The sequence below is a fragment of the Anolis carolinensis genome, unplaced genomic scaffold (assembly GCF_035594765.1).
Source record: "Anolis carolinensis isolate JA03-04 unplaced genomic scaffold, rAnoCar3.1.pri scaffold_13, whole genome shotgun sequence".
Lineage (NCBI taxonomy): Eukaryota > Metazoa > Chordata > Lepidosauria > Squamata > Dactyloidae > Anolis > Anolis carolinensis.
In genome coordinates, this window is record NW_026943824.1 from 7,235,595 (window position 1) to 7,251,573 (window position 15,979).

General features: G+C 43.2%; 1 protein-coding gene across 5 annotated transcripts in view; it reads left to right on the top strand.

Moving 5' to 3' along the window:
- The window catches only part of clec16a (C-type lectin domain containing 16A), a 69,193-nt gene that overhangs the window by 16,585 nt on the left and 36,629 nt on the right, over window positions 1-15,979 (top strand). For all 5 annotated transcript variants that reach the window (XM_062964553.1, XM_062964552.1, XM_062964551.1 and 2 more), the window contains 5 exons: window positions 1,835-1,944; window positions 2,275-2,319; window positions 2,714-2,764; window positions 4,136-4,264; window positions 8,974-9,094. In XM_062964553.1, the coding sequence (XP_062820623.1) occupies window positions 1,835-1,944; window positions 2,275-2,319; window positions 2,714-2,764; window positions 4,136-4,264; window positions 8,974-9,094 (456 nt within the window). The remainder of the gene's footprint in view (window positions 1-1,834; window positions 1,945-2,274; window positions 2,320-2,713; window positions 2,765-4,135; window positions 4,265-8,973; window positions 9,095-15,979) is intronic.

Sequence of the window (15,979 nt, forward strand, 5' to 3'; positions counted from 1 at the left end):
GAGAGAGAGAGCAGATAGCTTGCTTATCTCCTGACCTCAAAGCAGTTCATGGCAATAAAAGCATAGAGAGGGAAGCCGGGGGCTGAGTGGTCATAAAACAATAATCGCGCAGTGTTATTATCAGCAGAATTGGAGAATCAGGGCAGTGGCAGGCATGCCCTTGAAGCATGGAACAGAGCTGGGATTTTTGACCAATGCTGCAGAAATCTCCTAAATGAGTCAACAAAAGTTCTCAGAATCATACAAGGGACCCAAGGACCATCCAGACCAACTCCATTCTGTCAGGTGGGAAGACACAACCCAAGCCCTCCTGACATCTGCTTAACAATACCGTGTTTCCCCGAAAATAAGACAGTGTCGTATATTAATTTTTGCTCCCAAAGATGCTCTAGGTCTTATTTTCAGGGGATGTCTTATTTTTCAATGAAGAAGAATTCACATTTATTGTTGAACAAAAAAATGAACATTTATTACATACTATACAATAGTATAGTCATCACAAACCAGCATAACCAGACAAACTGGGAATCCCATCAAGAGTTTCTTGTTACTACCATTATTTCCATGTACAACACTCTATGGTACATACATTTACCGATCCTGCATGCTCTGGTGTTCTTTTCGGAGGTCATGCTTCCAAACAAAAACTTTGCTGGGTCTTACTTTCAGGGGAGGCCTTATATTTAGCAATTCAGCAAAACCTCTACTAGGTCTTATTTTCTGGGGATGTCTTATTTTAGGGGAAACAGGGTAATAGAACTATAGAATCCTAGAGCTGGAGGAGACCCCATGGGCCATCCAGTCCAACCACATTCTGTCATAAAGATACCACCAAAGCCCTCCCAATAGATGGTCATCCAGCCTCTTCTAATAATAATAGGATCATAGAATCCTAGAGTTGGAAGAGATCCCAAGGGCCATCCAGTTCAATCCCCTTCTGCTAGGAAGGAAGACACAATCCAAGCCCCCTTAAGTGTGGCCATCCAGCCTCTCCTAGACAGCCTCCAGGGAAGGAGACCCCATTCCACTGTCACATAGCTTTAGTAAAGGTAAAGGTTTTCCCCTGACGTTAAGTCCAGTCGTGACCGACTCTGGGGGTTGGTGCTCATCTCCATTTCTAAGCCAAAGAGGTGTCCGTAGACACCTCCAAGATCATGTGGCCGGCATGACTGCATGGAGCATGACTGCATGGAGCGCCGGAGCGGTACCTATTTATCTTCTCACATTTGCATGTTTTCGAACTGCTAGGTTGGCAGGAGCTGGGGCTAACAGCGGGTGTTCATTCTGCTCCCGGGATTTGAACCTGGGACCTTTCGGTCTGCAAGTTCAGCAGCTCAGCGCTTTAACACACTGCGCCGCCACCAGGTGCCCTACACATAGCTTTAGCCACCAGAAAGGTTTCCCTAATGTTGACATTGAATCCTTTTTCTTGCCATTTGAATCCAGTGCTCCATTGTGTCCCAGTCTCTGGAGCAGCAGAACATGAGCTTTGCCCGCATTCTCCTCAAAGATGTAAACATGACCTCCATGTCCCCTTCGGTCAGCCTTCTCTTCAAGCAAAACATCGCCATTTCCTTTCGCTGCTTCTCAGATGGATTCATAGTTTCCAGACATTTCACCATTTTGGTCACCCTTCTTTGGACATCTCACTTGTCCATCTCCTTTTTGAATGGCTTTTGGCCAGAACTGGACGCAGGGTTGTTATTTTAGGTTAGAAGCAGAAAAGAGTGAGATTAGGACTTTCCTCGCTCTGGAAACTAGACTCCTGTGGATGCAGCTTAGAATAACATTGGCCTTTTTAACTGCTGCATCCACCCTTTTGCCTTCCTTACAGATGGCAAGATCCGCTTGGCCACCTTGGAACTAGCCTGCATCCTGCTCAAGCAGCTGGTGATGACCAAATGCCGGAGCATCATCAAGGACATTCACCTCGCCTGTCTAGAAGTGAGTCTTCCTTTTAGCTTTGTGGAAGATTGGGATCTCTCTGATTTTCAGACTTCAGGTTCAAATCTCTGTTCTTTTGTGGGAACCTACTGGGCTTCAAGTCACACTCTCTCAGCCTTAGAGGAAGGCCCTGGGTGTCAAATCCCTCTGAACAAACCCATGATAGGTTTACTTTAGTCTGGAATGAATTTCATAATAAAAGGGCTTAATTTTGAGGTGATCCTTGGAAATAGCCAGAAATATTATATAACCTTTAGATAGCACCACACCTTCCTCTGCAGGTACAGGCTTGAAGTAATAGCTGATATTTCTTTTCTTTTTTCCATTTAGGGAGCAAGGGAAGAAAGTGTCCACTTGGTGCGGCGTTTTTACAAGGTACGGTATTTATTCTATTCCTCCTTTCCCTTGCTTTATGAAACAGAACCTGTCATGCAGCTTGAAAAATGTATTCCTACTTGTTGCTTTCAGGTTCAAGGCAATTTTTTTCTGCTGAGAAGTCAAACAGCCTCCTTCCCAACATTTCTCCCTAAAGTTCAAATAAAAATATCATGGCTTGTTTGCCTGTAAAAGATAATTCCCCATCCTATAAACTCAAATAAATGGTCTCTGTTGAGTTCATCCCTTGTTTGGTCAAAGGTTTAGCTTGCAGAATGAAGAAGAGAGCAATGTGAGATGGATTTCAGATCTTCTTATAAAAAGCTTGGCTGGTTTAAGAATCCTGATTGCAAACAGAGGGGAAAATCTCACCAATTTCTCTTTTTCTTTAAAGGGAGAAGAGATTTTTCTGGATATGTTTGAAGATGAATACAGAAGCATGACAGTAAGTCATTAGTCAATGACTCGGTGGGCAAAGAGAAAAGGGAGTAGCCACTCATCTTGGAACTGCAAAAATAATGATAAATTGTAGGACTAACTGCTTGGGAAATTTTATAATTATTATTGTTGTTATTGTTATTATTTCTTACCCACTTCTTGCTGTTCAAGACGGAGCACAACATAGTAAAAAAAAACTCTTTATCATAAAGCTTTTTGGAAAATACACATATTGAATTTCTATGAAATACCTAGATTAAAATACTTAGGACAAAGATTAAAATACTGTAAGCACAAGGACGTCCTGACTCTGTCACATTAGTATTATTAATAATAATATATAATAATTAAAATATTCAGAATAAAGATTAAAATGTAGTAAACACAGGACATCTGTCCCAACTCTGTCACAATAATGATGCTGATAATAATAATAATAATAATAATAATAATAATAATAATAATAATAATAATAATAATAATAATGGTCCCAGGGGGTCCCGGTGGTGATCGGCACATTGGGTGCTGTGCCAAAAGATCTCAGCCGGCATTTGGAAACAATAGACATTGACAAAATTACGATCTGCCAACTGCAAAAGGCCACCCTACTGGGATCTGCACGCATCATCCGAAAATACATCACACAGTCCTAGACACTTGGGAAGTGTTCGACTTGTGATTTTGTGATAAGAAATCCAGAATATCTATCTTGTTTGCTGTGTCATAATAAAATAATATAAATAATATAAAATAATATAATAATTACAATACACAGAACAAAGGGTAAAACACATGACACGTGTTTAACATTAAACATTGACTGGATTGACCTGTAGTGGTTTGGGGAGACCAGACTGTAGGAGTATTTGGCCTCTATAGAGAATAGAGTGCAGTGTAACAATGCTATATATGAGCTTATGGTTGGAAACAGAAGGGGAAATACACAGTAAGGTTCAAAAGAAGGCCAAAGCTTGCTTTTATTGTCATAATACAGGTAAGAGAGTAAATAGAAAAAAAGAAAATGACCTAACTTTGGTGGAAGAGTCCCTAATGCCGACTCTCTTGTGTATGATTAAGAGAGAGGCCTCATGATGCTCCCTTCTCATACAAAGGAGGATAATAAAGCACTTTAGGGAAAAAAGTGCAGTCAGGAAGTAGTAAAATCTTTTTAGTTCCATAGAAGAAACAGGTGAAAATAAGGTAGCAGCCTGTGTCCCAGGTTTCCCTCTGTCCCCAATGGCTCTGTTTGCAAGCACTTCATGAAAAGGTCCAAAGAAACACGGTTCTGCTCCTTCCAAGGTGATGGGGCGATGTCTAAGGGCAGGGTTTTGTTTTACCCTTTGAAGAGACTGACTGAGGGCCCACTTGCTTTTCCCAGCTGAAACCCATGAACGTGGAGTACCTGATGATGGACGCCTCCATCCTGCTGCCGCCCACCGGGACACCCCTCACCGGCATTGACTTCGTGAAGCGGCTGCCCTGCGGAGACGTGGAGAGAACGCGGAGGGTGGGTAGTACTGCCCGTATTAAAGGCGCCATTGACTCTTGAGATCCACCTCCCTTTCCAAATTCCTGAAACCAACGAAAATATAGGCAGCCCCCAAGTTATGAAAAACTCCAAGAGGAGTTTTGTCAGTTTGTTCTTTAGTTGAATTTGTTTCTAAGTCAGAACAGGTACATTGTTTAAGTGCAACTCAAACCAAAAATATAGATTAGCCTTGGATAGCATATGGAAGGGTGAACACCCCTGTGGAGTTTGTTTATTCTTCCTGGCCCTCACAACTGGATTATATAACCCATGCTTTTGAAAGCCTGACACAACAGATTTTTTATAGTATAACTTTTGAAGGGTTTCACAATTTACTGAATGTATTGTGAAATTGTTACCAGGTACAAAGCTGAACCCTTTCTTTACTTCAATAAGATGTCGAAATGCCCCTCTAACTGATTAATTACCGTATATACTCGAGTATAAGCCGACCCGAATATAAGCCGAGGCACCTAATTTTGTCACAAAAAACTGGGATAACTTATTGACTCGAGTATAAGCCGAGGGTGGGAAATGCAGCAGCTACGGGTACATTTCAAAATAAAAATAGATACCAATAAAATTTTATTAATCGAGGCATCAGTAGGTTAAATTTTTTTGAATATGTACCGTATTTCAAAGAAAAGCAATAAACTAGCTCTATAAGTGGAAAAGTAGGGGCAACAAAAACAATATGGTATCAACAATAACCTAATAATAATAATAATAATAATAATAATAATAATAATAATAATAATAATAATAACAACAATAGACATTGAAAAAATTACGATCTGCCAACTGCAAAAGGCCACCCTGCTGGGATCTGCGCGCATCATCCGAAAATACATCACACAGTCCTAGACACTTGGGAAGTGTTCGACTTGTGATTTTGTGAAACGAAATCCAGCATGTCTATCTTGTTTGCTGTGTCATAATCATAATAATAATAATAATAATAATAATAATAAACTTCATTTGGATCCCACCCTATCCTCCCCATGGGGACTCAGGCCGACTTCCAACATAGTAACAGGCAAACATTCCGTGCCTATATAAACAATGCAGAGCTAGATATAGATCTATAATTATAGATACTAATTTCACATATACATTTCCCCCTGAAACGTTTGCAAATCCCTCTGTGTGTGTGTGTGCATTTCCCCTACAATATTTGCAAGCCCCATATATAGTTGTGTGTTCATTTCCACCCTGTAATATTTCCAAGCCCTATATATAGGTAGGTAAGAATATATTCATATCTATCCAGACATCTCTCTTTATATAGATATTTGCAGAGACTTGTAAACATATGAAGGTAAATTCATATATAAAAATAATGTATATGTATGGCTACAGATACACAGTTACATGGATCTATATGTATAAAGGATTTGCAAAGACCTGCAAACATATGAGGGGAAATTCATTTATAAAATTAATGTATATAGATAGATACACATATAAAGGTACATAGAGCTTGCAAGGGGTTAATGCCTATATATCTGTAGGAGAGTTTAACAAATATTTCAGGAGGAAATGCTTTCATAAGGTTAATGAATATATATATTTCTCCTTCTAACTTGCAAGGATATCTTTCTCTTTTCAAAACATTCCCTTGATTAAGAGCGAGGGAGACTTTGCAAAAGAAAACACACTGATAAGGGAAGAGAAGAGAGAAATAGATCACATATTGCAAGCAATAGCTTGCATGCTCTGTTGCCAGCCTTGACCTTGACCCAATTATAAGCCCGGGGAGGCTTTTTCAGCTCAGAAATAAGGGCTGAAAAACTCGGCTTATCTTCGAGTATATACGGTAATTCTGCCATTTCCTTTTCAAACGAGCATTGGTTAACCTAAAGAAACCAAGAATTAGGTGCAAGAGTCTGGGTAACTTAATCATCTCAACAATTATGACAGTATTATTATTATTATTATTACTACTATTATTATTGCAGGCAGTCCCAAGTTACAAACTGGTTCTGTAGGTTTGTTCTTAAGATGAATTTGTATGTGAGTCGACCTCTCCCTCCATGATAATAACTCTTCCAGGAGTGGATTTCCCTTCCTTCCAAGGGGAAGATTCCTCTCACTTCCTGTTGTCTCGCCCCGTTCTAAACTAGGAGTCATTTGTAAGTCAGATGTTTGTAGCTCAGATATGGTCATTTGCTGTGGCTAAACCCGTCTTTTCTTTAGAAACTGGCACAAAAAATAGCTGGTTAAAAAGAAAAGCCAATGTGCTGCGCAACACTCCTCGGGATGTGGTTTGTGGCTCTCGAAAGATAAGCAAAAGCGATAAGTCTGACACAGAGCTGCTTCTTGAAAGAATCGCAGCAAAGCTTCCCTGGAATGCAGCCGTCACTTTTAGATACAGAAGGAAGGATGAAAGGAAGAGATAAAGAGAGCATGTCCATTCAAAGTCACTAGTCCTGAAGCTTCTGCCATTCGAAGAGGCTCTCTACATCTTTTGCGCTTGTTGGGTCGGACTCTCGAAGCTTTCGCTTCCCTTCTAGGAAACCAGAAACACTCCCATTTCCTTTCCTAGAAATTTGAGTCGGAGCAAACCCTCGAGATAAGAGGGGAACCACTGTACAAAGAAAAAGCAGTCTCGATAAAGGGCTTCCAAGAATGCTCTGCTGACCGAGAACCCAAAGGATAAGCCCTTCATGATAAATGGCAATATGTCACTCTTTCTACGAAAGGAACGCAGCCAAATTTCTGCCTGAAAGGAACACATCCAAGAATGGCTTGTATTCAAAGGCTTTGTGGCTGTAAGAACAGGGCCCAAATCCCTGCTCTGTTGGTCTCACAAGCTAAGGAGGGCCTGGTTTGATTAGCTTTTGGATGGGAGGCCACCAGGAAAGGAGTCTTGCCTGTCTCACCAGTTGATCCCTAATCTAGTTCAAAGCAGATCACTATGGAACACAGTTCTTGTTCCTGGGTTATAAATGTCATTTCCTAATTGGTTCTATCATAAAAAACAGAAAATTTTTACAGTAGAGTCTCACTTATCCAAACGGGCCGGCAGAAGCTTGGATAAGTGAATAACTTGGATAATAAGGAGGGATTAAGGAAAAGCCTATTAACCATCAAATTAGGTTCTGATTTTACAAATTAAGTACCAAAACATCATGTTATACAACAAATTTGACAGAAAAAGTAGTTCAATATGCAGTAATGTTATGTCATAATTACTGTATTTACGAATTTAGCACCAATATATCACGATATATTGAAAACATTGACTACAAAAATGGCTTGGATAATCCAGAGGCTTGGATAAGCGAGGCTTGGATAAGTGAGACTCTACTGTAGTTCAATATGCAGTAATGTTATGTTGTAATTACTGTATTTACGAATTTAGCAGCAATATATCACGATATATTGAAAACATTGACTTTTGTGTGTGTGTGTGTGTGTGTGTCAGGAGCAACCAGAGTTGCTTCTGGAGTGAGAGAATTGGCCGTCTGCAAGGACATTGCCCAGGGGACGCCCGGATGTTTTGATGTTTTACCATCCTTGTGGGAGGCTTCTCTCATGTCCCCGCATGGAGCTGGAGCTGATAGAGGGAGCTCATCCGCACTCTCCCCGGGTGGGATTCGAACCTGGCAGCTTTCAGGTCAGCAACCCAACCTTCAAGTTACGAGGCTTTTATCCCCTTGGCCACCGGGGGCTCCAAAAAACATTGACTACAAAAATGGCTTGGATAATCCAGAATAGTTTGTGGCAGCCACAATAACAAAGTTTCTGCAGTAGAACAACTACTTTCAAAGTAAATACTGCACAGTTAAACAGGAAATAACACTTTCAAACCAGGAACAATTTTTCAAATTTTGTTACATAGTATTATAAATATAATTTTACATAGAAGTACTAACTAAAAAAGAGAGCTTAAATCATTAAAAACCTATATAAATGGTTTTCTATTTGTCTATGTATTTTTTTTTTGTTTTTGTCTTTGGTTGTTGATATGATCAGTGAAGGGGCCCCTAGTGGCACAGTGTGTTAAAGCGTTGAGCTGCTGAACTTGCGGACAAAAAGGTCCCAGGTTCAAATCCTGGGAGTGGAATGAGCACCCACTGTTAACCCCAGCTCCTGTCAACCTTGCAGTTCGAAAACATGCAAATGTGAGTAGATCAATAGGTACTGCTCCAGCAGGACGGTAACGGCGCTCCATGCAGTCATGCCGGCCACATGACCTTGGAGGTGTCTACGGACAACGCCGGCTCTTCGGCCTAGAAATGGAGATGAGCACCAACCCCCAGAGTCAGACCTGACTGGACTTAATGTCAGGGGAAAACCTTTACCTTTACCTTTACCTTTATGATCAGTGAACTAATCAATAAACATAGTATCCGTCTATATCAATCCGTGCTCACACAAGGAGCTTTCATAAGGAAGGGGGAACAGGCTTCCTTTCTGAGGACTCAACGGAGCCATGGTTCAAAGGATAGGAAAGGAGATTCCACCTGAACATCAGGAAGAACTTTCTGAGCTGTTTAACAGTAGAACTCTCTGCCTCAAGAGTGTGAAGGAGGATCCTTTGAAACAGAGGCTGGGTGGCCATCTGTCAGGGAGGCTTTGATTGTGCTTTTCCTGCCTTAAGGCAGAAGATGGTTGAACTGTATGTCCCTTAGGGACCCCTTCCAACTCTATGATGTTATGATCTCTCTCCTTTGTGTTTCCAGGCCATCCGGGTCTTCTTCATGCTCCGCTCCCTCTCCCTGCACCTCCAGGACGAGCCAGAGACGCAGCTGCCTTTGACAAGGGAAGAGGACTTGATTAAGACGGACGACGTGCTGGACCTGAGTGAGTTGCACAGCCCAAAGTCTTTCCTGTCCCCCCCCCAAAAGGCCAATCATAGCATTGCACTGATTGGAAGGATTAGAAGAGAGCGAGACTTCTGGGTGCACAATGAGACCATGGAGTTTTGCTTCCAGACCCCAAATCTCTAGTTTTGCAGAGACACCCAACATAATGCATTGTTTCTTTGCCACTTTGCTTTCCCTTTTACTTTTGAAGAGGGGCCCCTGGTGGCGTAGTGTGTTAAAGCGCTGAGCTGCTGAACTTGTGGACCAAAAGGTCCCAGGTTCAAATCCCGGGAGCAGAATGAGCACCCACTGTTAGCCCCAGCTCCTGCCAACCTAGCAGTTTGAAAACATGCAAATGTGAGTAGATCAATAGGTACTGCTCTGGTGAGAAGGTAATGGTGCTCCATGCAGTCATGCCGGCCACATAACCTTGGAGGTGTCTATAGACAACGCCGGCTCTTTGGCTTAGAAATGGAGATGAGCACCAACCCCCAGAGTCGGTCACAGCAGGACTTAACGTCAGGGGAAAACTTTACCTACCTTACCTTACTTTTGGAGCTTAAGCAGGATTTTCAGTCACTTGGCTGTAGTTTTAAGTCCTGGAAAAGTTGTAATAGAAGCAAAATTTGGTCATTTTGGGTGAGAGAACAAAATAATTAAGGGTGCATTTCCTTTGTTTTTATCTTGAAGAACTCCAGCAAAGCGGCTAGTAATGACACTATGTAACAGGATTTTTGTTCCTCGGTTATAAATGTCATTTCCTATTTGGTTCTATCATAAAAACATGGAGAAAGTTTATGAAACTGCCACAACTTCGTTCTACAATTTAGTGAGAATTAAGAAACAGAAAGGGAGCCCCGGTGGTGAAGTGTGTTAAAGCACTGAGCTGCTGAACTTGCAGACCGAAAGGTCCCAGGTTCAAATCCCGGGAGCGGAGTGAGCGCCCGCTGTTAGCTCCAGCTTCTGCCAACCTAGCAGTTCGAAAACATGCCAATGTGAGTAGATCAATAGGTATCGCTCCGGCGGGAAGGTAACGGCGCTCCATGCAGTCATGCCTATGGCCACATGACCTTGGAGGTGTCTACGGACAACGCCGGCTCTTCGGCTTAGAAATGGAGATGAGCACCAACCCTCAGGGTCAGACATGACTGGACTTAACCTCAGGGGAAACCTTTACCTTTACTAAGAAACAGAAAAGAAAGGCCTAGTTCTTCCTTTTCAGATGATTAGTCGAGCAATTCTTTGGTCAGGGCTCATTTCCTGTTTTTGTTGATGTTGTTTTCAGTTTTTAGGAGGGAAAAACAAGCCCCCCTCCTTGCCCGCAGTTGCATTGACTGGAACTCAGGACTCTCAAAATAGACATATATTCTGGTAATAAATAATTGGCGTCTGCTAGGAAACGCAGCGCCCATGTTTGCATCTGGCCAAGCGCTGTTCATATTAATAGGAGAAATGTCAGCGATATTTACGGTAACCGTTTTGGAGGAGTGTATTGCAATTTGACTGGAGGAGACGTGTTGCAAATGCTCTCCGAGTCATCCCAAAGAGGCATGAAAACAACAACAACACATTTGTATTTATTACCTGACTCTCCTTTTGGATACATCTATAAAAGCACATATTAAAACACAGTTAAAATACTACAAAACCCGATTTTTATTAACAGTAATAATAATTATTATTTATTTAGTACCCAACTCTCCTTTTGGCTCAAGGCAGGGCACAACAAAGTCGGATGCTTTGATAAAAGCACATATTTAAAAATAATAAAATGTAATCATAAAACCATATACAGTGCAATCTGTGGATTAATTATAATTATAAAATTTTCTTAAATGTATTATCAGCCTCTTTTTGGCTTGACAGTAAACTGACTGGAAATGCGATTACGCTGTCTCCGTCAGGTCTTTTAGATGAATGCTCTTCAAGCAAATCCAATTGTAACTTTTCTCTTTTTTCCCCTCTTTCAACTGGAACGGTGTCGTTTCCTGCCTATTGATTGTTTGATCGGTACCTGGCCCTCATTTCTTTTTCTTCAGTTAATGCTCATTGACGGGGTTTAATGCTTATTCCTGGAACTGCCTCCTGTTTCATAGACCTGTCGCCATTGAGCATTGAGCGTCGTGCATTAAAGTTCATTTCGACGTTCGCTTGTTGTCTGTTGCGCTTTGTCAGAGCAATGTTTGCCATCGCAACTATTATAACAGCAGAGGAAATCCACATCATTCCTGGAAATTCACATTATTTATAGTTTGTGGAGATTGGCTGTGTTCTCTGGCCGAGATTTCCACCATAGATTGGGATTATTTTGTATGTTTTAGGTTATTTTTAACTTTTGTGAGAAGTGTTATTATATTGTGATTTTATTGTGTTATGTTTTTATTGATGTAATACAGTTTTGGACTTGTCCCAGTATAAGCCACCCCGAGTCCTTCGGGAGATAGAGCGGGATATAAATAAAGTTTTTATTATTATTTTATTATGTCACAGCAAACAAGATAGATATTATTATTTATTATGACACAGCAAACAAGATAGATATGCTGGATTTCGTATCACAAAATCACAAGTCGAACACTTCCCAAGTGTCTAGGACTGTGTGATGTATTTTCGGATGATGCGTGCAAATCCCAGCAGGGTGGCCTTTTGCAGTTTTCAGATCGTAATTTTGTCAATGTTTCCAAATGCTGGCTGAGATCTTTTGGCACGGCACCCAGTGTACCCATCACCACCGGGACCACCTGCACAGGTTTCTGCCAGAGTCGTCGTCTTCTTCTTCTTCTTCTCCTTCTTCTTCTTCTTCTTCTTCTTCTTCTTATTATTATTATTATTATAGATCTAAATCCATCACCTTCTGTCAAGGACAGAACGCCACAAGATTCAAAGTAACAGAGTTTATTAGATTACAGAACTCAAAAATGCCCGTAAAAACACAAGGGCCAGGCAGTTTTTGCCTTTATGAGCAAAAAGGGACAAAAGTAAATGTTCAAAAGATAAACCGGATTAAACCGGAGTTTAATCCGGGTAAAAACAAACTGCTTGCTTCAGCCTAGGTATTAACAGAACGAAAGCCAAGGAACAAAAGATACAAAGAATGCAACTAATTGGCAGCAGATTCCTCTCTGCTGCCAGCACTGTGCTTAGAGTAACTTGCGTCGCTCCCACACACACACAGTAGACAGGATCTCCAACACGAGCAATTCAGCCAAGGATTGTAGAAGTAGAGTAGACCAGTTCCGTTCCGTAGATCAAAGCCAGAAGCAGACGTTTGTAGTTTTTCCAAGTCCAAGAAGGGGGGAAGACAAGCCGTGGTCAGTTCAGTCCGGGTTCTCAAAGCAGGAGATGGCGTCCGTCAGAAAGACGACGGAAGGTCAAGCTAATAAGAGTAAGCACAGGTTTGCACAAACAAATGCCCACACAATCCCTCCCGCCGTCTGACCCTGGATTTCAATCAACTTACGTCACAGCACAGGAAAGCACACAAGTCTTCAGGGAAGCGTCCCACACACACACGGATCCCAAGCGTTTGCCCAGATTACCTTGCCCGACGCAATTTGCAATTGCTCCCAAGCCCCATTTTATGCCAGTTACAAATCTTCATCACTGTCAGCTGTCCTCCTTAACCCGGGCGTTTCCTCATCACTTTCCTCGTCAGAGCTGGAACACCTCTGACTACGCCCAACAGCATCTCCAGCTGTGGATCCCGTCCCATCCCTCCAGCTAAGCCATGGGTCTAATCCTGAAGGTCCCCATTCATCTTCTGCCCCATCATGGCCAGTGGCCCCCAAATCCTCCCTTACCCGAGTCCAATCCATCTCATCCTCCTCTGAGCTAACCAGCCCCTCCTCCATTCTCTCCGTAAACCCTTCGAAAGATTCTTCGTCAGATGGTGCTGCAAATATGTCTCGCAGTCTTTTTCTCTCTCGCTCCTCGAGAGTATCTGACTCCCGAGGAGTCTTACGCCCACGTCTGTCAGTAACAGAGCCATGAGGCTCAATCATAACACTATCCCCTCTCACAAAGGCCTCCTCCCCCGATGGCGGAGAAGTGGCAGTGATACCCTCCGCTATAGCACCACGACGACTAGAGGTATCAAGTTTCAACAGCGAACGATGAAAGACTGGATGGACCTTTAAACTAGACGGTAAACGCAAACGAAACGCAACGGAAGAAATCTTTTTAACGATAGGAAAGGGACCCAAATACCGAGGCGCAAACTTTCCCCCAGCCTGTTTAATATGTTTGGAAGATAACCACACCAAATCCCCTTCTTCCAACTCCTCCCCTGCCTGCCTGTGGCGGTCAGCCTGAGTCTTCTGCGTTGCCTTAGCTTCCAACAGTAAGCGACGGGCAACATCATGCAATGCAGCCATTTCCGTAGAGCGGTACACAGGGTCCGAAGAGACCACATTGGTCGACGGCGCCACACCTCCCCGTGGGTGAAAACCATAAGTTAGCTCAAACGGCGTATGCTGACTAGATGTGTGCACCGCATTGTTGTAAGCAAATTCCGCCACCGGTAGCCACTTCACCCAAGCCGTGGGTTGATCTAAACAAAAACAACGCAGGTATTGCTCTAAGAGCCCATTAACCCGTTCCGACTGTCCATCCGTTTGCGGATGAAAGGCTGAAGAAACGTTTAACTTAGTCCCCAAGCACTCATGGAAATGTTTCCAAAAGCGTGACACAAATTGCGGAGCCCTATCTGAAATAATCACCTCGGGTGCTCCGTGCAAACGATAGATGTGCTTAGTAAATAATAGGGCCAACGTAGGGGCCGCCGGAATGGTTGAACAAGGAATAAAATGAGCCAGTTTACTAAATAAATCCACCACCACCCAAATACAAGTATAACCCCCAGACTTAGGCAAATCTGAAATGAAATCCATGGAAATGATTTGCCATGGCCTGTCCGGAACAGGTAAAGACGACAACAACCCTCTAGGGCGCCCAACAGGCGTCTTACTCTGCTGGCAAACGGCGCAGCTGTCACAAAAGCGCAGAATGTCTTGCCGCATCTTTGGCCACCAATAGCTCCTGGTAATGAGCTGCACGGTCTTGAATCTGCCAAAGTGCCCAGCCATGGGTTCGTCATGGTGGGCTCTAATCACCTCCAACCTGAGGGCCCCCACTGGTACGTAGACCTGCCCCCTGCGTACCAATACTCCATCTTGATCTTGTAGATGCGGCAGTATGGTACGGTTACCTGCTGAGAGCAGCATCAGTTGCTCCTGTGTCCACACATCATCCCTCTGAGCCTCAAGGATCTGGTCATGTAACCCGAGCTCATTATCTACAACACACAGAGAGGCAGTAGGCAAGATGGTCTGACATACAACCTGCTCATTGGTCTTAAACTCCGGCTTGCGGGATAAAGCATCGGCCCGCAAGTTTGCCTTCCCCTCTACGAACTGCACCTTGAAGTTAAACCTGGAGAAAAACAAAGCCCATCGGATTTGACGCTGGTTTAACTTCTTTGCTGTTTGCAAGTGCTCTAAATTCTTGTGATCAGATCTGACCACGATCTGGTGCCGTGCCCCTTCAAGCCAGTGCCGCCACACCTCAAACGCCACCTTAATCGCCAACAACTCCTTCTCCCATATGGTATAGTTCTGCTCGAAGGGTGTTAGTTGCCGTGAGTAAAATCCACAGGGACGCAAGGTCCCTGAGGAATCCTTCTGAGACAATACAGCCCCCAACGCGTAGCTAGAAGCGTCCGCTTCTACCACGAACGGTTTGTCAACATCAGGATGGGTTAGTATGTTGTCCGATTGAAAACTAGACTTAAGTTGTAGAAACGCCTCGTGAGCTTCCCGCCCCCACACAAATGGCTGTTTCTTGCGCAGAAGCTGCGTCAAAGGTACCGTGAGCTTTGCAAAATTCGGAATAAACTCCCGGTAGTAATTAGCGAAACCTAAGAACCTTTGTACATCCTTCTTAGTTTTCAGCTCCTGCCATGAGTTGACGGCGTCAACCTTATGTGGGTCCATTTTAAGTTCCCTACCTGACACTACATGACCTAGGAACTCCACTTCAGGCACATGAAAGACGCATTTGGAAGCCTTGGCGAAAAGCCCATTAGCCCGCAGTCGGTGCAGAACCTGCTTGACATGTTGACGATGTTCTTTCTCGTCCTTAGAAAAAATCAAGATATCATCCAAATAAATCACTAAAAATTGGTCAATTAGGTCCCTGAACACATCGTTCATGAACCTCTGGAAGACCGCAGGAGCATTACAAAGCCCAAAAGGCATGACTCGGAACTCGTGGCATCCGAAACACGTGTTAAATGCCGTCTTCCATTCATCCCCTTCCCGTATACGGATTAAGTTATAGGCCCCCCGCAGGTCAAGCTTGGTAAAGACCTTAGCCCCTTGCACCCTTGATAACAGTTCCGAGATTAAAGGGAGCGGGTACCTATCCCGAATGGTGTATTTGTTTAGGATCCGATAGTCGCAGACCAGCCTAAGTTCCCCAGTCTTTTTGGCTACAAAGAATACTGGTGCCGCAGTTGGAGAACTAGATGGGCGAATAAACCCCTTGGCTAAATTTTCATCTAAAAACTCCCGCAAAGCTTGCCTTTCCGGTACAGTCAAGGCATACAGCCTCCCTGCTGGCAGTTTCGCACCTTCTGCCAACTTGATGGCGCAATCATATGGCCTGTGCGGTGGTAATTTGTCCGCTTCTCTTTTACAAAATACATCAGAGAACTCCCCATACTCAGCAGGCACTCCCTCCATATCAGCATGAGTAACGTTTAGAGTGCAACAATCCTGCCTCTTTAAGATCACTTTACGTGTTGCCCAATTCACTTGTGGGTTTACTACAGCTAGCCAATCCATCCCCAGGATCACATCATATCGAGGCAAGCTCGTAATATCCC